Here is a 26,295-nt window from a genome sequence, read left to right as displayed (position 1 = left end):
CTGAAACCTTACAAGCCTGTTACTGTGGCTATAATAGCCAGATGGTTGAAATATGTTATGCAAGAGTCGGGTATTGATACCCAAGTGTTTGGGGCGCATTCTGTTCGTGGCGCTATGCCCTCTAAGAGTTTTACGTTAGGCTCTACTGTTCTGAACATTATGCATTCTACTGATTGGTCTTCAGAATCCACTTTTAAACAGTTTTATTACAAACCGGTGGGTGATATTTCCTCTGTAGTATTTCATCAGCGTTAAACTAGCATAATACGAAGCCTCTGGTCCTGTAATAGAATAAAAAATTAGCTAGCTATCGCTCCAAGAATTTCCAATTCTATTAAGGACACGGAGGCGAGGATTATCCCACCCGGTTATAATTACAAGTATTGTAATGTTTTACCCACCCGTGTGTATATAGTCTGTTTAACCTCATGCGCACGGGCCGTTTTCCCGCTGTGCGCTGAGTTTTTAAAAAACCTGCGTTACATGACGAGCTGAGCTCGTCATGAGCGTACGACAGGCGTAACTCGCGTCGAAGGGGTTAAGCAGAAATTACAGGTTTTCTATCTCTTCTTCTTCCAGGTACTGAGAAGAAGATGGATTAAATATGCTTCATGTTAAGAAGAGTTTCTTCCCAGTTGGATGGTTCTTCCACATTGGAGGATGTTATTATTGGATTTGAGTTATTTTAATGGACTTTTACTGTTCGAAGCAAAGAAAGAAAGAGGAGGATATTTGGTATTGACTGGCTCTTATGGGGTCTGACAGGATGTGATGTGTACATGTACATCATGGAAAATGCAGTTTTTTGTTATACAATACTAAGTTTCATTGGCTGCTGTGTGTAGCAATAAATGAAAGAGAAAGCATAATCCTCGCCTCCGTGTCCTTAATAGAATTGAAAATTCTTGGCGCAATAGCTAATGAATTTTTTATTCTGGTCACCCTATGCAGGACCCCCACATCCCTACTTTCAGCACCTGTGACATACCCAATGTGCAGACTCTGAGGGCCCTGGGCAGGACTGGCAGCCTTGAGCCCTGGCGGCGGTGGGGTGTACTGCAGCCTCCTGCTGGCGCAGCCTTCTTTTCCTGGTTCGCCTGCAGCCCGTGAGGCAATAGGTTCAGATTTCAACCAACAGCAGCCGTCAACTAACAGTCAAAAATAGACTTTCCTGCCTCCCAGTCCAGGCCAGCTCCCACAAGAAAGAGGGGGGCCCATGGCTGCTGCAGCACCGACAGCATGAGGGGACCCGGCTCCTAAAGCACGCGCACCCCGACTGCTTCTGCACAGACAGACGGCTGGAGTTTCTACGACATGGGTTGGGCTTCCGCCCGCTTCAGCGTAGGGAGGACGCCCCTACAGCACAGGAAGGGTGCAGCTTCCCTCCCAGTGCAGGCCGAGAGTATTTCTTGAAGCAAAGACCAAACGTTACTGCAGCACTAGCCGCGTCTAGTTCTTGCCGACGGACGAGGCTCACGCAGCTCGCAAACTGCAGGTCTGGCCGTGCAGAGGACGTTCCTGCGGCACCGACCGAGGGGTGGAGGACAGGCCGGGCTGTCCTGCAACACATTCAGGCTGTACAAGAAAGTTGCATAAGCCTCCGTCCACTTGCTGGACTGTAACATAAGTCATATGTTTTGGGTACGTTGACCACTCCCAGGCCCCGGTGTCACTGCACCTGCTGCACTGTTGACTGTTACTCCCCCCTGAGGATACAAGAGCAGCGTACACGAGTTTAGCTCGTGGAGGACAGCCTGGACATACATAATAGGGCAGAGAGAGTAGCTCTGCAGAGCCCTCCTGCAGCAGACAGCACAAGAGTTACTTGGCAGGAGCAGGAAGGGCTCAGCCAACGGCTGGTGCCGCCCGGACAGGTCTCTGTCACGTGCAACGAACGCGGGTGTCTAGTCCCTTGTCGTGGCGAGGGTGGAGGGTGGACTCGCATGTCAGCTGCCGTGGTTGGCTTCACACACGCATTTCCTGCCTATGGGTGTCTCACGGGCAGTCCCAGAGCACGGATGAGAAGCGCGTCACGGTGGGGACCTTTTAAGGGTAGCATTGGAGAAAGGGGGCGTTGTCAAGAATATCCTGTCGCCCCCAGATTCCCCATGCAGGTGTAATTGTTACTAGGACCGGGGGCTGGCGCAGCACCTTTCACCACAGAGGAAGGGGAGGGGCTATTTCTGTCCGAGAGCCGAGAGCTCCTGGCCCTTGAGATAGTAAGATAGTGATAGTAAAGTTAGTTCAGACACGGGGTGGGCCGCCCGAGCACCGCTCTGCACACTGGCCCGTAAGTGTGAAGGATTCTGGGAGAAGGATGTCCCTATTGGTAACCCTTTCTGTGACAGGTCACGGGGTTGATGAAGAGTGGGTGCCTTGAGAAGTGTGACAATGGCCACTTTGAAATGTTGAAAGTGGGTGTGATGGATGGCATTTGGGGCGAGGAATCTTCTGGAAAGCGGTTGTTGATGGAATCAGAGAGAGTTAGATGAAAGACGAGGTCTGAAGAATCAGTCAAACAGACCAAGTCACCCCTCACGTGCCTCACAAAAGCCCAGCAGCGGAGACAGTCCACTTTCTGATTTCTGCCACCATGCAGCCGGGGACGATGCCACGCTACCCCTCGGGATGCTTGAAGGCACAAAGCCCGGTAGGTGAACATTGGCTGCTGCGCCCCCTGGTGCTCGCCTGGACCCTCCTGCTCCAGCCTCTTGCTCAGTTGGCCTGGTGTTCCCTGCTACAAGTGGCCGCCATGCTGGAGAAGATGTTCGTGCTTCCCTTCTTGGTTCCTACTCAGAGCAGCGGGGCCGCCGAGAGCTGGCGGGGGAGCGCCGAGCATCGAATCTACAGCCGGAGTGAGGGGGCGTCCACCATGGTATCTGTACAGACAAGCTGCTGTGCTTTCCAGGTATGTTTACACACCTGCAGCTCTCACACATACACACGTGCCCAATAGGTAATGGCCACTTACCATCCAGGGCTTTTCAGGGCCTGCATGCTGGCTCAATGTATATCTCGCTTCACCTTGCATTACCTCACCAACAGCACCGCAGATCAATAGGAGTGACTCAGATACAACAGCAAGAAGAGCCTTACACTGAGCTAGTGTGAGGCAATGGCAATCAATCAATCAATCAATCAAAGCATTTATATAGCGCACTACTCACCCAGAGGGTCTCAAGGCGCTAGGGGAGGGGGGTCCGCTACTGCTCGAACAGCCAGGTCTTGAGTTGCTTCCTGAAGGCGAGGTGGTCCTGGGTCAGGCGGAGGTGGGTCGGGAGGGAGTTCCATGTCTTTGGCGGCGAGGTAGGAGAAGAACCGTCCCCCTGTGGTGGCTCTTCGGATGCGGGGGACGGCGGCGAGGGCGTGGCCGGTCGATCGAAGCTGGCGTTTGGGAGCGTAGAAGTTGAGGCGGCTGTTGAGGTATCCTGGGCCTTGGTTGTGTAGGGCTTTGTGTGCGTGGGTGAGGAGTCGGAAGGTGATTCTCTTGTTGACCCGGAGCCAGTGCAGGTCTCTCAGGTGTCCGGAGATGTGGCTGCGACGGGGGATGTCCAGGATGAGTCGTGCTGAGGCGTTCTGGATCCGCTGGAGTCTCTTCTGGAGTTTGGCGGTGGTTCCGGCATAGAGGGAGTTGCCGTAGTCCAGACGGCTGGTGACGAGGGCCTGGGTGACCGTCTTCCTGGTCTCGGTGGGGATCCACCGGAAGATCTTACGTAGCATGCGCAGGATGTTGAAGCACGACGAGGAGACGTCGTTGACTTGTCTGGTCATGGAGAGGGAGGAGTCCAGGAATGAAGCCCAGGTTGCGTGCGTGGTCTGTTGGTTTGGGTGCGCTGCCTAGGGCGGGGGGCCACCAGGAGTCGCCCCAGGCGAAGGGTGAGGATCCCAGGATGAGGACTTCCGTCTTGTCCGAGTTCAGTTTCAGGCGGCTGTTCTTCATCCATTCGGCTACCTCTTTCATTCCTTTGTGAAGGTTGGTTCTGGCGGTGGCGGGGTCGTTGGTGAGGGAGAGAATCACAACAGGTCTCCGTAGGAAGAAACAGGGAGGCCTGAGATATATGTGAGCATATGAAGACGATCTGGAGTCACTAGGAGTCGTGTGCTTTGTCTTCAGTAGGTGTGAGGCCTGGCCCTGGGGGCCCCAGCTCCATCAGCCGTCGCTGTGCTCCAGATGTGACACTGGAGTCTTTGATCTGTGGTGTCCCAGGGCCACCTTACTGTTGGATATTCAACGGAGCCACAAGTACACACCCTTTGCCCTTGACCATCAGGTGAAAAGGCTGAGCAGTCCAAGACATACTGAATTCTGAGACAGCAGGCTTGAAGACCTTATAGAAGGGAGTTAGTAGAGTTCTTTGGAAGGGGGCCCATTTTGGGGCCCTGTCTATGAGAATCTGTGTTAGCAGCTCCCATTAATGTACTCAATGCCTTCTGAAGAGTCGGCCACATGGCCACGGGAAAGAGCCATAGTTGGAGACAGGGAGGTTTCCTCCAGGTGTTCTACTATGGTAGCGGGATAACGCACAACATCCACAACTCCTCGACCTGGCTCGGCTCGGCCTCATGGATGATTCTCCTAGCTCCTGCCCATCCTATAGGAGTGGCACTACACAACACAAACCGGCTACTCATGTGGAACGTGATAGCTCACCCTTATAGCTGCTGATCCTCTGGCACAGGGACAAGATTTAATCCCCGGTTCCTGGGTCCACAAAGAGTGAAAAGTTTACAGTTCAATAACTTGGAAACTACTGACTTGTTTAACGGTGCAACGCTGGGGATGATGATCGATGGCACTTTTCTTTACAACCCCAGCTTATGGTCATTTTTTTCATGCGTCAGATTCAGATATGCTATTCCACTCCTCTCCTGTGCTGGTCGGTGCCCAACACATATAAATCCCCTGTAACATCACAAGAGAGTGTGCCTATCATTCAGTGTCTGTAAGGCCTGGACACAGCACTGAGATCAGTTCTAGCACGGGGAATAGACATGGTCTTGTTTGATGGAGACCTGTAGGGACAGTAAAGCAGCAGGTGCATAGTTCAATAATCAACTAATAGACCTCCTGGGAATGGAGAGGTTAGTCACCAGCTGGTACAACCACTGAGATCAAAAGCATTCAAATGGCAGGGGAACCACCAGCTGCTGGAACCCCAAAGAGCACAACCACAGCTCAGGAATGAATGATCAGCTTGTGGAACCCTTGATCAGCTTGTGAAATGGCTAATGCCCGGTGGAGCTGTTTAGTCAGCTATAGAGGAGATTGACTTTGGTTTTACCCTCTTGGCCGTCACCTACCCAGCTGGACATTGGACATTGTTTTTCCTTGTCTCTCTGCTGTGTCTCCTTCCCCCCTTACCTCCTCCTCAGGTGATCCTGTGGCTGCCTCCTCCCCCTTGCAGCTCTGCCTGACTATGTCTGTTTTGCTTTTTTTCCCCTACACCCTTGTCTCATTCCCCCCCACCCATCCTCATGCTTCTATTGACTCGTATCTGTTTCTATTGTATGCTGTTGTAACTAATTTCAACCAAAATACACCGAAGCACACCAAATAGTTATGAATAGTGTCTAAAAGCTCACAGAGACTCAAACAATTTTTCTTTCCACACTGTGTGGTTCAATTCACCATGGATCAGTATCCTTTTATAGAAGTCCACAAAGAGTCTTTAATCAGGTTCTTTTGTTTGTTTTATTTAATTTCTTTCAACACGAATAACAGCAGCAGCCGACGTACGTTTTGCCCACCTGGACTTTCTCAAGGCTGCAAAAACATATATATGCACCATTTGTATATGATATGACCCTTTATAGTCACAGTTAAAAAAACAGACAAATGCCCTTTTGTTGTGTTATTCACCTTAATTCAGAAAGTGACTGAATTTGACAACAGAAGCATCCATTTAAAAAAAACACAATACGAATATAAAAACACATGTAATAGTGTCTCCAATCCTTTCGAACAAGGGCTGGTTCTAAATACATGTTCCAGCCTCTGTCTGAAGAGAAAGACAATCACAACTAGACACACAACCTGCGTCAAATTGGGAGCGTATGTGAATTCAAACATCGACGTGGAGATATAAACCATTACCATGAAACGGTGTCTAATGCTGTTGACTCACACGTGTGAACACTTACAGGAATTTGTGAATACAAAATCAGAGTAATTAGTATGAGCACCTTCACCACAGGTGAAATGCCGTCCATAGGAGTATACAGAGAAGAAACGTGGACCCTAATGTGCTATGCCATTAAATTAATTGATGAAACCGCTCATGTAAACTAAACCTCACCGTGGATGTGAAGGTTGAATTTATTTCCGTAATTTGAGACGCACAATATAAATTTATTAACCCCAATGCTGATTCTTCCTGAATAAGATAAAACGTGCAAAGTCAAAATTAGGAGAGAAATCATCAATTCCCCTTGATCTAATTCCTGCTAGCATATTCAGGAATTACGGAAATGAATTCAACCTTCACACCCAACGTGAGGTTTAGTTTCCATCAATGAATGTAATGGCATGGCACATTAGGCTCCACGTATCTTCTCTTTATACTTTGGGACGCCAAACTGAGCAGAAGGGTAACTGGACATTTACCACCCCTGCCTTGAGGGCAACGGCTTCAGCACCATCGCCGTGAGGGCAACAGCACAATGGTTTCTTCCTTGCCATGAGGGGAACGGCCCACGGGACCACAACCCCCAGGAATCCCTGCTTTGTCGCCCGCTCTTACGCGGGGCAGCGTGCCAGGAGACACAATAAAATCCCCTCCGCAGGGTGCTGTCGTGGGACATTGCCGGTATTAAAAACAATTTCATAACCCTGATTGGATACAATTTGTACAAAACTATGATGTGTGTATGTTCCAGGAGACCTGGGCCAGAGATGACACCGCCATGAGTGGCTTTGCAACATTTGATCTGTTAGCTACTATGGGGGGCAGAGGTAGACCATCGGGAGGGTTAGGCACGTGGGTTGCAACTCACCTGGATTGTAATGTTGAATTGATGGCCACTTCGTCAGATGCTATTCAGTGTACCCTCCTTACTTTTAGTGCCTTGATTAAGGTTGCCTTTATTAATATCTACTCCCGTCCAGTCACCATTGAGCAGGAATCCAAAACCATAGCCATGCTCTCCACACTTATTGATCTAGTTCCCCGAACACTAGGATGGTGATCGGTGGTGATTTTAATTGCCAATTTGAGCCACTAACTATTCCTACTGACTCTCTGCTCACCACCGAGAATTCTCTCTGGTTAATTCCTCCACTTATTCCTCCGGTCAGAGCATGGACACCTCTGGTATTGCAGATAAATGCAGTAGCATTAACTCATGCATTGGGGGCTTGTAATGGGCGCACCAAGTCAGACCAACCAGGAAATCACACCTTTAATAGACCAGGACAATCATCTCTTCTTGATTACATTCTAGTAGAGACAAGCATTTGGCATTGGGTGATTGACTTCGCTGTTTTGCCAAGACACAACAGCTCTTCTAATCAAGGGTGGGGGAGATGGAATATGGATCCATTCACTTTCCAAGTTAGCATATAATAATCAAAGGGGAATGGATCACTTGTCCTGCTCAACCTTAGGTATGCAGGAAGGAATGAGGATGTCCTAGTGAAAAAAGACCCTCATGCACGTGATGGGTATGGTGGTATCTGAAGCGGTATATCTTGGTTCTCCGCTTATGGATCACGTGTGTGCATAATCATTAGGTCTATTTTAGGTTATGCAGCCTCCACCAGGAGGTTCTTACCCAAGGTTGACGCAGTAGTGAGCCAGTGATAAGGGTTCTGTTAAAAAGACACAAAAGCCAGGAATTCCGATTCTTTATTATACCTGGTTTTGGGTCTGGTAAACTCTATGGTAGTGCATCTTATGGACAGAGTTACGAGTATTAGATGCACTCAGAGTAATACAAAAGTTGGGGGGTTGTGGGGGGTGTTTCTAAAAAAAAGGTTGACATGTTTCTGCCTCAATCTGCCTGGGTTTAGGACTTACGGGCATTCATCAGGACCATTGGTGAAGAAACGTGAGAAAGTATAACTAAAGTGCTCAAAGGTGAAAGAAAAGGGTTTTGACCTGTTTCTCTGGACTGGAGGTCTTAAGGTACCTGTAATGAGTAAACACATTGTTTGCGGCATACATACAGGGAAGGGGGTCAGGAGGGATACACACACCAAGCAGAATACTGCTGCATATATCTATCCATTGATAGATTCATAAACAACTAAAAAAATGGCAATACTTTAAAAACCGGTTAACAATCATGGCAATGTCAACTCTCTCTCTTTCTCTCCAAACTTATGCAACGGATATTTTAGCTCAGTTTGAGCTACCACCATGACCGCTGAACACCAGCACCTCTGTATGGATCACCTTAATCACCTTTTAATTACAGCCATAGACAGGATCAGCGTTTTAAGTCGACACTGAATAAGATGAACCCACTGTCGATTAGCACGCTAAAATATCCGTTGCATGAGTTTGGAGAGAAAGAGAGAGAGTTGACATTGCCATGATTGTTAACCGGTTTTTAAAGTATTGCCATTTTTTAGTTGTTTATGAATCTATCAATGGATAGATATATGCAGCAGTATTCTGCTTGGTGTGTGTGTCCCTCCTGACCCCCTTCCCTGTATGTATGCCGCAAACCATGTGTTTACTCATTACAGGTACCTTAAGACCTCCAGTCCAGAGAAACAGGTCAAAACCCTTTTCTTTCACCTTTGAGCACTTTAGTTATACTTTCTCACGTTTCTTCACTAATGGTCCTGATGAATGCCCGTAAGTCCTAAACCCAGGCAGATTAAGGCAGAAACATGTCGACCTTTTTTTTAGAAATACCCCCCACAACCCCCCAACTTTTTTTTTACTCTGAGTGCATCTAATACTCGTAACTCTGTCCATAAGATGCACTACCATAGAGTTTACCAGACCCAAAACCAGGTATAATAAAGAATCGGAATTCCTGGCTTTTGTGTATTTTTAACAGAACCCTTATCACTGGCTCACTACTGCGTCAACCTTGGGTAAGAACCTCCTGGTGGAGGCTGCATAACCTAAAATAGACCTAATGATTATGCACACACGTGATCCATAAGCGGAGAACCAAGATATACCGCTTCAGATACCACCATACCCATCACGTGCATGAGGGTCTTTTTTCACTGGGACATCCTTTTTTCACTGGGACATCCTCATTCCTTCCTGCATACCTAAGGTTGAGCAGGACAAGTGATCCATTCCACTTTGATTATTATAAGACACAACAGCAACCACAATGCCCTGGTACTTGGTCTCCAGCTCCCTGAACGACACGGTCCCCCCATCACAGCCCCTTTTCTGATTCCAGCCTATCCATAGACAATAATAGAAGGAGAATTAGGTGGGATAATCTGAGGAAGTCACCGGACAAGGTAGCTGCACTCTATTCCTTAATCATCCCCCCTTTGTTGGTAATGGAAATGGCAGCGCAAACTCTTAGCACTTTTGACACCTTCACCCAAATTATGGCAGTCCACACGGACTTGACCACCAGTCTAACGGATATTTTTAGGTTTAAAGCATTTTTATTAGAACAAAAGAAACATGGGGAAGGGAAGTAGGAGGTCAAGGTTACATACAATACAGTGAAAAGAAAAAAGACGAGTGGCAGCAGTTCTGGTCAAAAGGGGGAGGTCGGCGGTCTAGGAGGGGAAGGGAAGACATCAGTTGTAAGGCAATAAGGCAGTGCGCACAACCCTCCCATATTCCCCAACCCCCCAACCAAAGCTAAGCGCAAGTAGCTGCCAGCAATACAGTAAAACACAACGCAGTCCCTCCGAGCCCCCCGTCCCCAGAAGAAAGGAAAAAGAAGGAAACAATACCCCAACAACCCAGTCCAATAGCCCGTAATAGAAAAATCCGCCCCAAACAGCCTACCCCCATCCCCAATCCCCCCATCCCCACTCATCCTAATCCGCCGGGGCCGCCGGTGGCGTCAGCCTAAGAAGGCGCAGGTACCTCGGGCATGTGAGCTCCCGGAATTCTGTGGACAGTAGCGCCAGGAAGGGGTGCCATAGCTCCTCGAACTGATCTACATTTCCAGCTACTGTAAGCGACATCTTCTCCATACCCAGTACCTGCCAGAGTCTATGTAACCAACCAGTGATGGAGGGGGCAGTGGAGGTGCGCCAGAGGACAAGGATATTTTGGACCGCTGAGCCTAGCGCAATAGCAATCTGTCTACCCCTGCGGGACTTCAGCGGGTACATTAGGTCGTTGGGAAGGCCTAGAAAAACATACGCCGGGAAGCGCGGCAGTTCAATCTCAAAATGTCTATCCACCTCATCCAAGACCTCTTTCCAGTAAGCAGTCAGTACCGGGCAATCCCAAAGAATGTGCGATAGAGTACCCTCCTGTCCGCAGCCCCGCCAACATCCCTTGTCGGTGAGTTTGTGCATTTCATAGAGCCTCTCCGGGGTGTAATACCAGTAGGTGGACACCTTAGTAAAGGTCTCCGTTAGCCCAGTGTGGTACGCAGAGTGCCTCGCCCGATATGCGATCCTGTCCCACTCCTTGTGACTCAGGGTCCTGCCCAACTCTCTGTGCCAGCGCTCCCTCCCCGGGTTATGATAGTGAAACGTCGGGGGTTGGAGAAATTTGTACAGATCGGTAATGAGCTTGGTGTCCGAGGTCCGGGTCACTAGCCACCGCTCATAAGGTGTGATTTGACGGGCTGCGACGTCGCGCACTTGGGGCTGGAGAGCCCAGTGGCGGACCTGCATGTAGCGCAATCTGTCTGCCTCTGTCAGGCCAAACTCCTGTCGGAGTTGCTGGAAAGAAAGCACGCCTTCCGGCCCGTAAATCTGAAAAAGCGCCCTGCAACCTGCACTCACCCAGTGGGAAAAAGCACCCGGCTCTAAGCCCGGGGTAAAGTCCGGGTTACCAACTATGGGCGTAAACGGTGATGGGAAGGTAGTTAATTCGCGGGGCTCGCAAACCGCATCCCACACCCGCAGGGGGGCCCGGGTGACAAAGGAGGCGTAAAGATTAGCCGGGCGATGCGCGCGTCACAGGAATGGAACCTCCTGAAGGGTACGGCCCGCCACCGCCTGATCCTGAAAGAGCCAGGTCTTATCAGATTCCCACCTGCTCCATTCCACCAAATATCGGAGTTGCGCCGCCTGAAAATACTTCCGGAGATCCGGGATACCAAGACCCCCCGCCTCCGGGGCAAGCGTGGAGAGAACCCTCTTCATCCGAGGCCTGCGGCCTTGCCAAACGAAACGGGAGATGTCAGCCTGCGCTTGCTGTATCCAACCCACAGGGGGCTGGAGAGGTAGAGCGCGAAAAAGGTATAGGATCTGAGGCAGCACCATCATCTTCACCGCTGCGATACGGCCCAGCCACGAAAGCAGGCCCTTGCTCCATCGGCCGAGTTCCTCCTTAATCTTCTTGCTAAGGGAAGAATAGTTAGCATTAACCATTTCAGGCAGCGAAGGCGCTAGCAGGATCCCCAGGTATGGCACCGTGGACGAGGACCACTGCATGGGGAAGAGACGTTGGAGGTCCCTCCTGGTGTCCGCGGCGAGCGACACGTCCAGGGCTGCCGATTTGGCCATATTCATTTTAAAGCCGGCCACGCGTGCAAAGGCGTTCAGTTCCTGGACGCAAGCAGGGAGTGACCTCCTGGGGTCGTCCAGGGTCAGCAGGACATCGTCCGCATAAAGGCTAACAGTATGGGTATACTGACCCATCTTAACCCCAATAGCGTCCGGATTATCGCGAATCCTCTGGGCGAACGGCTCCATGTAGAGGGCGAACAAAAGCGGCGAGAGGGGGCAGCCCTGTCTCGTGCCGCGCTCAATGACAAAACTACCAGAGCTGTGCCCATTGACCCGTACCGATGCTGATGGTCTTTTATAACAATTGAAGACCATGGTGCGGAACTTCTCGCCGATTCCCAGTTTCCTGAGAACCAGCTCAAGGTACGGCCAATGAACTCTATCAAAGGCCTTCTCCGCATCGACCGACAGCAACATCCGCTCCCCCGGGACGCGCGAGGCCTTTTCTAATATGTGCGTCACTCTCTTGGTGTTGTCAACTGTCTGTCTACCGGGTACAAAGCCAGCCTGGTCCGCCTCCACCAGGCCCGGTAGGTGCAGTCCAAGCCTGGACGCCAGAATCCCCGTATAGAGCTTAAGATCCACATTCAGAAGCGAAATAGGCCTATACGAACCACACAAGGTCCGATCCTTCCCGGGTTTCGGAATAACCGACACAGTCGCGGAAAGAAGGTCCGGCGGGATAGCGCCCGGTTCGGAGTAGGAATTGAACAGGCGAGCCAGGATCGGTGCCACAGCGGAGCAGAAGGTCTTGTAGAACAAGGCCGTGTAACCATCCGGGCCCGGGGCCTTACCATGTTTCAATCGCGCTATAGCGGAGATGACTTCTTCCACATGGATGTCCCTCTCCAGGTGGTCCGCCTGGGCGGGCTCTAGCACCGGGAGGGTCACAGACTCCAGATAGTCCTCAGCGTGCCTTGGCGAGGAGGGCTCCGCGGCATATAACGCTTCGTAGAAGCTACGAAAGGAGTCCGCCACCTCCGCGTCACCGGAAACAGTAACCCCGTCTGCCCCCACTAGCTCCTTCACCACATTGCGTTGCTGTGCAGCCCTGAGCCGATGGGCCAGGAGCCTACCACATCTGTCCCCGCCCGTGTAAAAGGCATGCTTCAGACGCAACGCAGCATATTCCGCCCGATCTAGGTCCAGCGCAGAAAGGAGTTTCCTCGCCGCTTTCAGCTGCCTCCAAACTCGAGGAGCTCCTGTACGGCGGTGAACCTGCTCAAGTTCCCTGACCTGCGCAGTCAGTTCGTCCCTCTTACATTGCCGCTCCCTGTTCTCGGCCGAGGAGATGGAGATAAATTCCCCCCTGAGGACCGCCTTCAGGGCTGCCCACTGCGTCGCTTGAGACGTGTCGGAGTTGCCATTGTGGACCAGATAGTCCTGAATGACCTCCCCCACTCGCTTCACAACCGACTTCTTATGCAGAAGGGTATCCCGAAGCCGCCACATCCCTCGAGAGGGGGAGGCCGCCGGCCATGCAAAGACGCCGGAAACCGGCGCATGATCGGACAGGGACAGGACCCCGATGTCCGCCGCCGTGGCGGCCGTGCGTAGCGGGCCACTCACCAGGAGGTAGTCTAACCGCGAATAAGTGCGGTGCGCATGGGAGAAATAGGAATAGTCCCTATCTGTAGGGTGCATAACACGCCAGAGGTCGTGCAGATCCATCTCTGCGATCCGGTCTTGTACCACGCGGGAAAGCTCCCCCGCCTGTGGGGAGCGCTGTGCAGACCTATCCATAGCCGAGTCGAAGACAATGTTCAGGTCTCCCCCCAAGACAATATGGCGATCGGGCGAGGCAGTGACGTCCACCAACACTGAATCCAGGAAGCGATCCTGGTGATCATTCGGACTATAAACGGAGCCTACCGTGAAGGCAATACCCCCAAGTCGCATGCGATATGCTAGGAGCCTCCCCTTTTGTTCGGCATATTTGTACAACACCTCGCCCCTGAAGGAGCTAGCTAAAAGAATGGCTACGCCTGCGGTCTTGGTCGCTGCCGAAGAGAAGAATTGGGTGGGAAACTTGGCAGAGCGCAGCCTATGACAATCTTTGGGTAGCAGATGAGTTTCCTGCAGAAGGCATATGTCCGCTTGCGTCCCTTCTAGCAGGGAGAGGATCGCTCTGCGCTTCACAGGGTTGTTCAGACCCTTAACGTTAAGGGTCACTACTTTTAAAGATGGCATCTCCCCCGGGGAACTGAAGCGCTGTGTAGCAAGCGAGGGATCAGCAGAGGGGGCGTGTGGGGCAGGCGCGCGGGGAGGGCCAAGACAGGCCACGCGTGTGCTTGGGCAATGTCGGACGGGACCCCACCAACAACAAAACAACTCTTAAACCCACCCAAAACCAACCCCTGGCAACTAGCCAAAACCACAAACAAATAAAAACACCCCATTGTCTCAGTCCAGCCCGAACGGGCAAGTCCGTAGGAACCAATCAAGTGGACGTTCAGCCACTCACCTCCAGCCGCTCCCTCCAAACCCCCAGCCCCAACCTAGCATCGTAGAGGCTAAGAATCTCTCCCCCCGGAGTGAAGTTAGGCCGTCAAGTCCACGCCATTGGAGTCAGGCAAGGTCCTGGCCGCCGTTCTCAGAGCTTCCGCCATATCCGCCCTGATGGTAGGGGAATCAGGGCGACTCGCATTCGCTGGTGATTGTCTCCTCGTCGATCTCCGCCGGCTCCGTCTCTCTGAGCGCCTCCATGTGGGCGTCGCTCCGTCTTCTTCCGTGGCCGTGAGTCCCAACACTCCGCAGATGTCTTGGAGGGAGCGCAGCTGGTGTAGCACTCCATTCCATCTAAAGATCAGACGGAAGGGGTGTCGCCAGGAGTAGGGCGTCTCATGTTCCCGCAGAAAGTCTGTGGCAATCCTGAAGGACCTGCGCTTCTGCAGCGTGATGGCGGACAGGTCCTGGTAAAGCGCCACAGGCCGCTCTCTGAAAGTTAAAGGCTGCTTCCTGCGGGCCTCTGCCATGATGCGCTCCTTCAAGGGAAAGTCGGGCAAGAACGCCAGAATGTCCGGGGGGGGTGCTGATGACTGGCGCTGTCGGCCCACTCTGTGCGCTCTGTCTATGCGGATCGGGAAATCTGCATCTTCCCCCAGAATCTCCCGGAACAGCTCCTGTAGATAGGCCACTAAATCTGTCCCCTCGTCTGCGGACGGGACACCCCGCACCCGGATGTTGTTCCGTCTGGACCTGTTCTCGAGGTCCTCAGAGTGGGCCTGGAGCTCGACACACTGCTCCCGGAGGCGGAGAACGTCCTGTTGGAGATGGACTATCTCCTCATCTCGGCGCTGGGCCGCTGCTTCCACCGTGTCAACACGCTCGCCGAGGCCCTCTACTTCCCTGCGCACTTCTCGGACCTCGCTGGCCACTTCCTTCTTGAGTGTCTGGAAGTCTTCCTTGAGGGAGCTAAATAAGTCCTCCATAAAGGACCTCGTGACCGGCGGTTCGCCTCCAGTTGCGTCCGCCGAAGCCCGGGAGGATCCCGGCGACGGTTGTGTTCTGTCCCGCAGCTGCTGGGCCCTGCTGAGCATATCCGGCAAGGTGCGATCTCCCCTTTTCGAGCCTCCTCTCCCCGTCATCGTGGCCGCTGCAGTGGGCAAGGCTCAGGGCCGGCCGCCGCAGATGCGTCCAGTCGTCCGTGGGCACCAGATGTGGAGACCCCGCCGAAGACAAGGGTGCTGCGTCACAGGCGACAAAATGGCGGCCCAGGCCGGGGCGAGACAGTCGTGGTTCCGACCAGGGTGGCGATCGGGGGCCAAAGTCAGGGTCTCTCAGCAGTGTACCCCTCGGGGAATTAGTCCAGAAGTCAAGGCGAAAGTAGGCACCCGTCCGCCAGAGGCACGGGTGGAGGTCGCCAACTCCAGCTCTTCAGGGATAAGATGGCGGCAGGGTGGGGCCAGGGAGAGCGGCCCGGGCCAGCGAGACCACCGGCGGTCCCCGGGGCACAATAATCAAGGAAAGTCCGCAGCCAATGTCCCACAGTTGCACCGGAGGGCCCATTCAGGCCAGCTGCCGTGTGGATGCCTCCGGCCTTCGCCACCAGATCCGGGGTCCGCGCCGCCCCATGCACCGTCGTCGGTAGTGAAGGGCCAAAGCGCCAGCTAAGGTCCAAAGTCCGCTGTGTATCGGCGACACCTGTCGCGTAGGCTTCGGCCGGAGGGCTCCGTTATTCCTCGGAGAGCGGCAGGTCCGATCCCTCGGGATCGCCAGCTTTCAGCACCAGGCCCAGCCGAGGCGCCTGGACAGCACTGCAATTCGCTCCGCCTCCTAGGCTCTCCTCCGTGCTCCGATCTTTGAGCAAACTTTCGAGGTACTTCCTCCGGGGCGATAGGAGTCAAAGTAGTATCAATATGTGCACCAGGAACTCCGGCACAGTCCTCTCACCCGCAGGGCAACTGCGGGGGGGGAGAAGCGCAGAAAACGGGGCTCGAGCTGAGCCGGGCCGGAGGAGCTACGGGAGGAAGCGTCCGCTCACCCCGCCATCTTGGCCACGCCCCCTAACGGATATTTTTAATCCCTTGATGCATACTAAGGGTAAAAGGTCCCCAAAATCCACCTGGTTTAACAACACTTGTCATACGGCAAAAGTCCCCTTATTGATGCTATAAAAACTAAAGATAGATCTTTGATAAAAACCAGGAGGGTCCTTTATAGAAATATTCTAAAGTCTGCCATAGATGAGTGGGAGTCCGAAAGATGGGACGTGATCAAACAGGCCCTTACCAACAGAGACATGAGGGAGTTTTGGTCCTTGGTTTGAACTGCGAGTTCCTCAGGGAGTTCGCCCATTGAGCCAAACATGTCTGCAGAAGCATGGAAACTCAACTTCCAATCATTGTACTCCACTCAGGATCTTATGGAGCTCACAGAGGGATCCCAGCCAATTGGCGTGGAGAACCCCCTTGAAGATGAAACATGGTTCTCTCTGACCGAAGTGTTGAGTGTTATTGAGAAGCTGCCCCTTGGAAAGGCCCCTGTACTGCATAGGATCCTCTGGGGCTTATTTCGGGAAGAATCGCACATCTGGGGCACTTATCTATGTGTAATATTTAATGCCATATTAAGCAGTATGGAAATCCCGGACACCTAGTTAGGGGCCGAAATCTTTCCAGTATACAAAAAGGGATCCCCTCTTCTGCCCTCAAATTATAGACCAATAAGCCTGATTGATGTAACGCAAAAGCTGTTCGCCAGGATTATTTTAGATCGTCTTCAGTCATGGATGGATGAGGACGAGACGTTGAGTGCATATCAGGCAGGCTTCCGTAAAAACATCTATACGATTGACCAAATCTTAAGGCTCCAATAACTGTATTGGAAGACGGTCACAATAGAAGGTGGGAGCCTCTATTTCATCTTTGTTGATCTTCGATCAGCATTCGATTTGGTACTTCGTCATAAGCTTTGGGTAGTTTTGGAGGAACTGGGCATCCCATCATATCTGCTCACCCTGATCAAGCGATTGCATACTGGAAATTTCGCTCATGTTAGAAATGGGAAGCACGGGGAATTGACTTCACGCTTCCCAGTGAATAGGGGCGTAAGGCAGTGGTTTGTTTTGGCCCCAACACTGTTCTGTCTTTATATAAACGCTCTTGCGGAACAACTGAATCAAATCATCAATATTGATGCCCCAAAACTTGCCCGTGACAAGGTGCCAACAATAATGTTTTCGGACGACACCTTGTTACTCTCCAAATCATCCATGGGTATACAAAGGATTCTTGACACCTTTTCTATATTCTGCCAAGACAGAGGGTTAGAGATTAACACTTCAAAAACCAAGTATATGGTGTTTAATCCCAGTAGAACTTCTTGCCCCAACCCCACCCTAAATGGTACCCAGCTGGAGAGGGTGGTAGTCTTTGACTACCTGGGCAATACGTTGACGGAAACCTTCAGGTGGGGCCTGCATCAAGAAAAGGCAGGCCTGACGCAAGCACCGATGACCGGGGGCCTAGCAAAATTATACAGGAATATAACATCAAGACAACTGGGCTTGTTGACGGAGATTTACAAAGTTCAAATCAGGAGCGCAATTATGTATGGGGCAGAACTTTGGGGACACCGCCCCGTAGGTGCACTGGTCAGAACCGAGAATACGTTTATGAGACAACTCTTGGACCTACTACCAAGTACCCCTCTCATCCCCCTACGCATGGACCTTGGCCTCAGACCCATAAATGAGGAAACTGAGTTGCAACCTTTGACCTTTTGGCGCTGATTATGGGTAACTCCCGAACTAGCAGTTTACCAGTCAGAAGTCAAGGCGATCTTGGGGCTCCCAGGGGTGGGAAAAATACCCTGGTTCGCACATATAAAAGATCTGTGCTTTAGACTAGGCTGGCCAAACCTGTGGACCAACCCTGAGGAAACATCCCCGACTATTTCACGCCTTGAGCTAGTTAAATCTTATAGACTTTTTAGACTGGGTGAACTCCAAGGGAGTATAAAACCTGGATGTTTAACTTTTTACTTTTTTAACTTCAAAGACCAATATTTATTTGAGGCTCTCCTTGATGACGTCTATCCACTCATGGCAAGAAAACTCTATGTTCAGTTTAGGTGGGGTTGTCTGCCAGTCCATGCATTTACAAACAAATGGACAAAAATCTCCCACAGCTGGCTGTCCTACCTGTGAGAGCCTGGAAGAGACCCTTACACACATTTTCTTCTTCTGTCCAGGTTATATTGTACCTAGAAGGTACTGGCTCCTACCAATCTGCAGGAACATGGGGTTCAGCCAGATACGAGAGGCCTTTAGAGTTATGCGAACTGGAACGCACCCCCCACCGATTGTTTTTGCTGTGTCCCGTTTCCTTAACTCTGTGTGGCTTAGGCGTCGCAAGTTTTTAAATCTCTCTAGTCCAGGCTAAACATACCCCTTTTGTTTACCACTGCTTTGATCTACATAAATTGTGAATTCATTGTTTTAAATGTTTTTAAAGTTCATTAATTTTGTAATATGTCATCAAATTTGTATAACTAACTGCTAATGGCCATATTTTGTGATGTTAAAAAAAATGTGTGATGTATGCTTTTAATCTGCTGCTTTTATGGTCTGCAATGATCGAAATAAAGCTTGGAAAAATGGTAAATGAAAACAAAAGACAGTGCCATTAAATAATATTTGACCAAATTCACATCCCAGCATGTATAAGAATGTCTCCCTTCTGTTGCCTCTGAAAACCTGTTGATTTCACTTTCATCTTCTGCAGGTGGAGTTGGAATTTTTGACTGAGCACAGCGAGTACTTCAGGGCTCTCGCAGCCTCATCTATGCGGGAAACATCAGAGCATCTGGTCCATTTGGAGCACATCCCTTCAGAGATCTTCCATTCAGTGTTGGAATTTGTCTTCCATGGAGAGTTCTACCTGCGCAGTGAAGAAGAGTTGCTGGCGGCCATTGAGGCAGGCAGTTACCTCCTGTGCAGAGACTACCTAGAGCAGTGTTGTTGCTCCCTGAGAGGGCTCATGGGCCCACACTCCTGCATGAGGTACCTGCAGTTTTCCCGCTCGATAGCGTGTGACGAAATGCAGCTCCTGGTCTACCAGTATCTGAGTGATGGCCTTCTCGAGCTGGCCTCCATCACCCAGACACTGGAGAGCGGGGACAGAGAAATATTGGTGAGAATGCGAGAGCGAGGCATGCCAGAGTTGTGCATGCTGAGGAAAGAGAACCTGGGGAGGGATCTACCTTCTACAGACCTTCTTTGCCGCCTGCCATTGAGTGGGGATTCCTGGAGTCAAAGCACACGGTTACCTTTCAAGGCCGACAAGTGGAACATCAGTGTGGCTGTCCTCTGGAACTATCTGTTTGTGATTGGAGGGTATCGACAGAAACTGAAGAGGGGCTCAGAGTTCCACACAGCCTCATTCCGATACAACCCCATCCTGGATCGCTGGGACACCACGGCTCCAATGAGCAAGGTATGGCCCTTGTCAAATCCCTTCCCCAAGCAGTGGTAAAAAGTGGTGACACAACCATCTGACCCCACCTACACCCCTCTCTCCTAGGCCTGCGTAGTGAATGCAGGGGGCGGACTGTCCTACTTCAGGGAAATCAATAGAATAACTCTAAATGTAGAACTGCATGGTGGGTCTATTACCGGATTATATTATTGGAAGACCTGACAGGACCCATATCACTTGTAGGCTCCTTTATTACGTCTCTGCTGCCACCAAAAGCTTTTTATATGTCCTTCTCACTTTTAAACTACTTCTATTGTTACTAATGTGAAAAGCCACATATTAATGTCTCATCACGCGAAAGACCCTCTATTTCACACTCCAGACTTGCCCAGCTGATCGCTATTCTATTTGACCTTAATTATCCACTTACCTGCCAAGATTCAACTTATCCTCTATCTACTGATGGTATCTGTGTCCTAGGTGATTGATGACCTATAGGGTGATTAAGGTGACATATTACCTGCATACCTTTCCTGATAACCTAAATACCCTAAAATTGCTCTGTCGCCTGGAGGGACATATATTATCATAGCACAATGAATGTTCCTATATTGCCCTTTTGCGAGAAGATCCATAGTTAGCCCTCTGTCTTGAAATGCCCTCTATTAACTTCTCCAGTATTGAGATGGCACATACCCTCAAATTTGACTGCCGTATAAAACTATAGAAATGCCTTTAGACTTATACAGCTTTAAGATGTCCTCCGGGTCCCATGAACCCCATCTACTTGCAAAACTAGTGATGGCTCCCCAGAATTTATTCAGGTCGCTCAGCTTCCCATCTAGGAGGGCTTCCCACTGTAATTTGTCATCAAATAACAAACCATCTATTAAAACCTGCAGGCCCCGGTGAGTACCCAGGCTGGAAAGAGCGCTACAGGTACTACAGAGAAAATAGGCAACAATGTGTCAGGCTTAAAATAAAGTAAGATCAACAGGAGTGTAACCCATAAACCAATTCAGGACTGGGTAGGTAGGATGCAAAGAGAACACAGTGTCCTGAGAGGTAGGAGTCGGTAGACCATTTTAACTAGCATGCACATAGCATTACTTTAGAAGAAAGAAGGAGAAAACTCATTTGTATGTCAAAAGATAGTTATTCATCTTTATGTTGTAAGATTAGTTCCAAGGTCGGAGGTATACAGTTAAGAACAGCACTGCATGTCGACCTAACAGCCTAAACAATAGGCGCACTCCTTCCTTGAGGCTCTACAATTGAATGAAATTACCCTTGCCTACTGTGATATCACACTGTCACATGCGCCGTTGAGCTACTCACTGTAAAATATTTGCACCTTATGCACAGTGCGCCACCAACGCTGTTCACTTTCACTTGCGTCGCCACTTGCACTTTTGCACACGTTTTTGCACCAAGTTCCATGTGGTTGTCACCTATTCAATTTATGCAGTGCTGTTCTTAACTGTATACCTCCGACCTTGGAACTGATGTTACAACATAAAGATGAATAACTATCTTTTGACATACAAATGAGTTTTCTCCTTCTTTCTTCTAAAGTAATGCTATGTGCATGCTAGTTAAAATTGTCTACCGACTCCTACCTCTCAGGACACTGTGTTCTCTTTGCAGGCTTAAAATAAAGACATACAAGGGGACAGAGTATCATGTGTATCAATCACAAAGCAACAAAGGGTACATGGGAGACAAAGTATTTGCAAACAGTAGCACAACAGACAACTAAATTGCAATAACCATAACAACCGAATGTGCACTGGAAGTGTTTACAGTGAATAAACGGCGCAGTGACACAAGTGATAAGGGAACAACGTGAGGCGGCAGTAACGAAAATAGTGGATCAGACAAAAATATTTACAATCTTAACACATGTTTTCATTATTAACTAAATGACCCATAGGCAGCCGCGAGTAGCGTTGTTGAGTCTACGGCATTTCGACCTCTTTAATTTGAGGTCATCATCAGGACGATGGTTACATAAATAGGAGTGTGCTCTGGAGGCACTTTGGCGAATGAATAGGGTGGTGGGCAAGGGAGGAAAGCCTCTTGCGGAGGGCTCATAGGCATGTTCCACTGCGGACGGCAGCAATTGACGGGCTATTTGCAAATAACAACCCTTCCACTTTTACTTGGTCTCCCATGTACCCTTTGTTGCTTTGTGATTGATACACACAATACTCTGTCCCCTTGTATGACACACCGGTTGAGACGTTGTTCTATTGTTACTATATGCGCCCGGTCTCAACTGGGATAACCGGTTTACTCCTGTTTCTTTTTACTTCAGGCTCAAAATAATGTCATAGGTGTAGGCTAACTACGAATAGTGTAAGTGAGCTTCCATGTTGGTGGCCCACAGTCCAATCCCTCAATACCTCATTCACAAGCAATCCACACCATATTTTTTTTTTAAGGCAAAAGGGTCCCGGTGTCATGTAGCACAAGTTTAAAGTGCGGGTTTTACCTGATTGTAGTTTTCATGAGGTCCCCAGTGCAAGGCACTCACTCCAGAGTGCTCGTACGACAACTCTGCCTTCCACTGATGTTGAGAGAGTACATGCATACAGTGACTGGCCAGCCATTGCGGGCTTCAGATTGGGGACAAACCAAAGCAAAAGCTCCCCACCCAAACAAGTGAAGAGGTCAACTTCCTGTGTTGATGATTCTTCATTGTTCAGCGATCCTGCGCTCTCTAGCAGAGTCAGCACCAGACGTCTGGTATCGAACACAGGGGCATATTAGCAACAGATTGCGATAATTACCGCAATGCTCGCTTAGCGCCTTTTCTCTTATCGCCGACTATCGCTGGTTTACATCGCCGTATTAACAGCGTATAAGCAATACTTTGCTGACAAGCGATGCCAAAACCAGCGATAGACGGCGATAAGCTGCATTGACGTTGGAATTCCAGCGATAATCATGCGGCGATAATGAACAGCTTGATGATAGTCATGTGTGGACTTAACCATCCAATCCCCCCCCCATTCACAGGGTGGTTACGTCCGTTTTTTTAATAGGTGTTAGATTCCAGCGATAACCGCGCCTAGCGCAGCTTTGCGGGTCCAGGGCTGTGTTGCTAATACGGCAAAGTTGTGATAGCGACTTTATGAATGCAGTTCATGTAGGGAACACCTACTATGCATATAATTAGCGATATTTATTGCTGCGTTTCAAGATAGGCTGCTATCGCATGTTAACATGCGCTAATGCATGTTAGCCTGGCCTTGCTTGATAATATGCCCCTCAGTATTTTGAGGCAGGCTGTCTGATTGTCTTCTATTTTCTTCTCTTCGAGTGGTGCCCCTCAGTATTTTGAGGCATGCTCTCTAATTCTCTACGATTTTCCTCTCTTCGATTGGTGCAATATGCTTGTTATGTTTTAAGCAGTGAACAGGATGGACGGAAGCCACTCCAACACTCTAGTCAGTGGCACCTGTGTTGCTTCCTCTCCTTGGGCACAACACATCAATGGTGATTTAGCAGCCATCAAAGAGGTAGAGAGACTTACTCCAGCAATCGGGTTAGCTCCTGCGTTATTCCCACGCTAGTCTGCATTTCCGGGCTGTCCTTTCTACTCGGCACATCAGCTGGTCTTCTCTGGGCAGTCTCCACCAGGCAGGGGTATTTTCCACTCTTCTTTCCCAGCAGGCCTTGTAGAATTCAGTACCAAAGAAGTCCCACCACTTACCCAGCATCTCCATGCACTTTCCAGATAATGTCCCCTCCCCTCTGGGAGTATCACTGCCAGCAACAACAGCTGTGGGTCTCAAAAAATCCTTTGGTACTCTGTGGAGCACCGCATCTGTAGTCAAGGAGAATTCTGTAATGGGGGAAGTTGCAGTTCCACTTTTATAGTCATGCTGCAGACAGGGAACATTGATTCCACTCCCAGGGTCTGATTGATTGATTGTACACTTATACCATACTGTCACCCTACGGGCATCCTGGCGCTTCAGACAGCAGACTTTGACCAAGATGGAACAGGTCGCAACAGAACATCATGGGAAGGGCAGAACTTACACCTTGGGGAAGAGCCAGGTCTTCAAGTTCCTACGGAACTCAAGCAAGGAGTTGGCTTGTCTACGGCTCAGAGGAAGTTCATTCCCTAACCGTGCGCCGGCCACACTGAATGCCCTACCTCCTAGCCTCCAGCGTTTGAACCGGGTAATCGTCGACAGGCACGCACTGGATGAGCGGAGCTGTCTCGTCGGGCGATACCATGAGAACCTTTCCTGAAGGGGGATGGGACCTTGCTTATGTGCCGCTCTAAAGACCAAGCATAGAGTCTTAAAGTGGACCCTCTCCCTGATCAGTAGCCAATGAAGCTTTTTCAAGGCCAAGGTAGAGGAAGAACTCCGTAACCTACCAAGGGCCAGTTTGGATGCAGCAGACTGGATTCTTTGCAGACCCTGAAGAATGTAAGCAGGGGCCCCCAAATAAAGGGAGTTGCAATAATCCAGCCTGCTTCCCACAATGCTACTTACTACCAGAGAGCGAGCCTCTTTAGGGTGTGAAGGGAGAATTTTCCGTAACATACGGATTAAAGCAAAGCATACACTGGAGGTCTTGCTAACCTGAGATTCCATCTGGAGGTCAATCATCACCCCCGAATTGCGAACCTTCCTGACCGGTTTTAAAGGTTCCTCCTTTGGTGTAAGTCTAAAGTCGGATGGAAATGATCTAGCCAACCTGCCTGCAGAACAGAATACTACCTCAGTCTTTCTGCTGTTAAATTGCAGTGTGTTCCTCCTGAGCCATTCAGTCGTCTACCGCAATGCTGGAACGCCTCCAGAGATAATGCATGGTCCCCTTCCAAAGAGAAGACTAGTTGTGTATCATCGGCACAATTGACTAAACAGACCCCGGAGGACTTTATGATAGAAAGCAAGGGTTGCAGGTAGACATTGAATAGAATGGGGCTGATCGCAGAGCCCTGCGGCACCCCATGGGCGACTAGAGATTTACCAGAGGAGAATGGTGCTAAGGTTACCATCTGCTGTCGGCCTTCTAAATAAAATTGAAGCCACAGCAACGCCCGGCCCTTCACTCCTATCCTCTTCAATCTTTCCACTAGTATGAGATGGTTCACCGTGTCGAATGCGGCCGACATATTGAGAAGTACCAAAACCGTGGCATTCCCGTTGTCGTCACGCATTCGCAGGTTGTCCATCATGGTGGTCAGAGCCGTCTCAGTCCCGTGTCCAAGGCGGAAGCCAAACTGGTCTTTATCTAGAAGACTGTTCTCCTCCAGGAAGCGAGACAGAGACCCACCGACCACCTTCTCTAGTATCTTCACCGGATAAGGGAGAAGTGAGATCGGTCTGAAATTCGCCAGTATTGACGGGTCCAAAGAAGATTTCTTAATTAGTGGAGACACCACCGCCAGTTTCCAGCACCCTGGGACTATTCCTTCTACCAAAGACTGATTGCAAATCTGCCTCAGCCATGGAAAGGTATCATGCCCAAGAGATTTACATACCTTGTGGGGGAGAGGATCAAGGGGGGAGCCGGAGGATACTTTGTCTCCCAAACAAGCAAACTCTTCCTCTGTTAAGGTCTGAAAAGTATCTAGATATACAGGTTGTTGTGAGACTACCTCAGTCCCTAAATCAGGAGGAGGTAGTACACCCTTGTCGCTAGCATGCAGGTTGCTCACGATTTTAGTGATCTTATCCTGAAAATGTATATCTATTTTGTCGCATAGTTTTTGAGACGCAACTACTTTATTTTTCATTCAAGTAGGAGAGGAGAGATCCTTTATGATTTTAAAAAGTGCTTTAGTGCTATTCGGCGCCTGTAAGATAGAGCTGGCGTTAAAAAACTTCCTTGGCCCTAAGGATTTCCTCTTTGTATCGCAACTGTATTCGTCTAAGATCTTTCTTGTCGTTCTCATCATATCCTTTCCTCTATTTTCTTTCTGCCATCTTCCGGCACGCACGGAGATGTTTAAGTTCCTCATTAAACCATGGTGCAGACATTTTACTTCTATTTTTTTATAACCTTAATGGGGATTACCTGGTCCAAGATATTGCCTATCTGTTTTGTGAATACATTGTAGTTTCCTTCTACAGACAGCGTGGGTTCAAAATGAGAAACGTCTAGATCGAAAATTGGAGTACCTGACTTAATAAATTTAACCCATTCCTTGCCCTTTCTATAAGACCTTTGCTGGCCAGTACTATCCCCAGAAATTGCCAACCTGGTGTTGACCCGGACAAGATAGTGATCGGACCAGGTCTGAGGTGTTATATTTAATAGCCTAGTATTTGATGGATTAGAGAATACCAAGTCCAGGGTGTGCCCTCCCAGATGTGTAGATCCTTCCACAAGTTGGGGGAGATTCAAATTTACGCATGCTTGCCTTAAGTCACGTAGATGGCTATTAATATTCCCATCTTCCCAGAGATTAAAATCTCCTAAAATAATCATATTGGAGTGTTTCGGGGCTAGATTGGTGAGGAAATCAAGAAACCATTGAAAATGTACAGGCCCACCTGGAGGTTGATAGCACAACAATCCTGTGAGGAGGTTCCCGCTGGGGGAGTCTAAAGAGAACCCCAACGTTTCTACCCCCTCCACTTCGTCTATCTGTAGGATTCTAAAATCCAACTCCTCCTTAAATATCACCCCCACACCTCCTCCTCTACCTGTGGTTCTAGGCTTATCAAGGAATTTATAGCCAATGGGGCAGGCACAGCCAATATCAACAGTTGATTCTGCATT

At 49.9% G+C, this 26,295-nt stretch overlaps 1 protein-coding gene across 1 annotated transcript in view; it reads left to right on the top strand.

Annotated features, from left to right (window-relative positions):
• Positions 1-1,157: 1,157 nt before the first annotated feature.
• The window catches only part of LOC147750903 (kelch repeat and BTB domain-containing protein 13-like), a 67,106-nt gene continuing 41,968 nt past the window's right edge, over positions 1,158-26,295 (top strand). Inside the window, exons 1-2 of the mRNA XM_086918785.1 lie at positions 1,158-2,908; positions 18,850-19,560. Of these exons, the coding sequence (XP_086774911.1) occupies positions 2,594-2,908; positions 18,850-19,560 (1,026 nt within the window). The 5' untranslated portion in view covers positions 1,158-2,593. The remainder of the gene's footprint in view (positions 2,909-18,849; positions 19,561-26,295) is intronic.

The sequence above is a fragment of the Lissotriton vulgaris genome, chromosome 1_1 (assembly GCF_964263255.1).
Source record: "Lissotriton vulgaris chromosome 1_1, aLisVul1.2, whole genome shotgun sequence".
NCBI lineage: Eukaryota > Metazoa > Chordata > Amphibia > Caudata > Salamandridae > Lissotriton > Lissotriton vulgaris.
The sequence above is the reverse complement of the archived record's forward strand: the minus strand, read 5'-3'. Positions and strand labels throughout refer to the sequence as shown.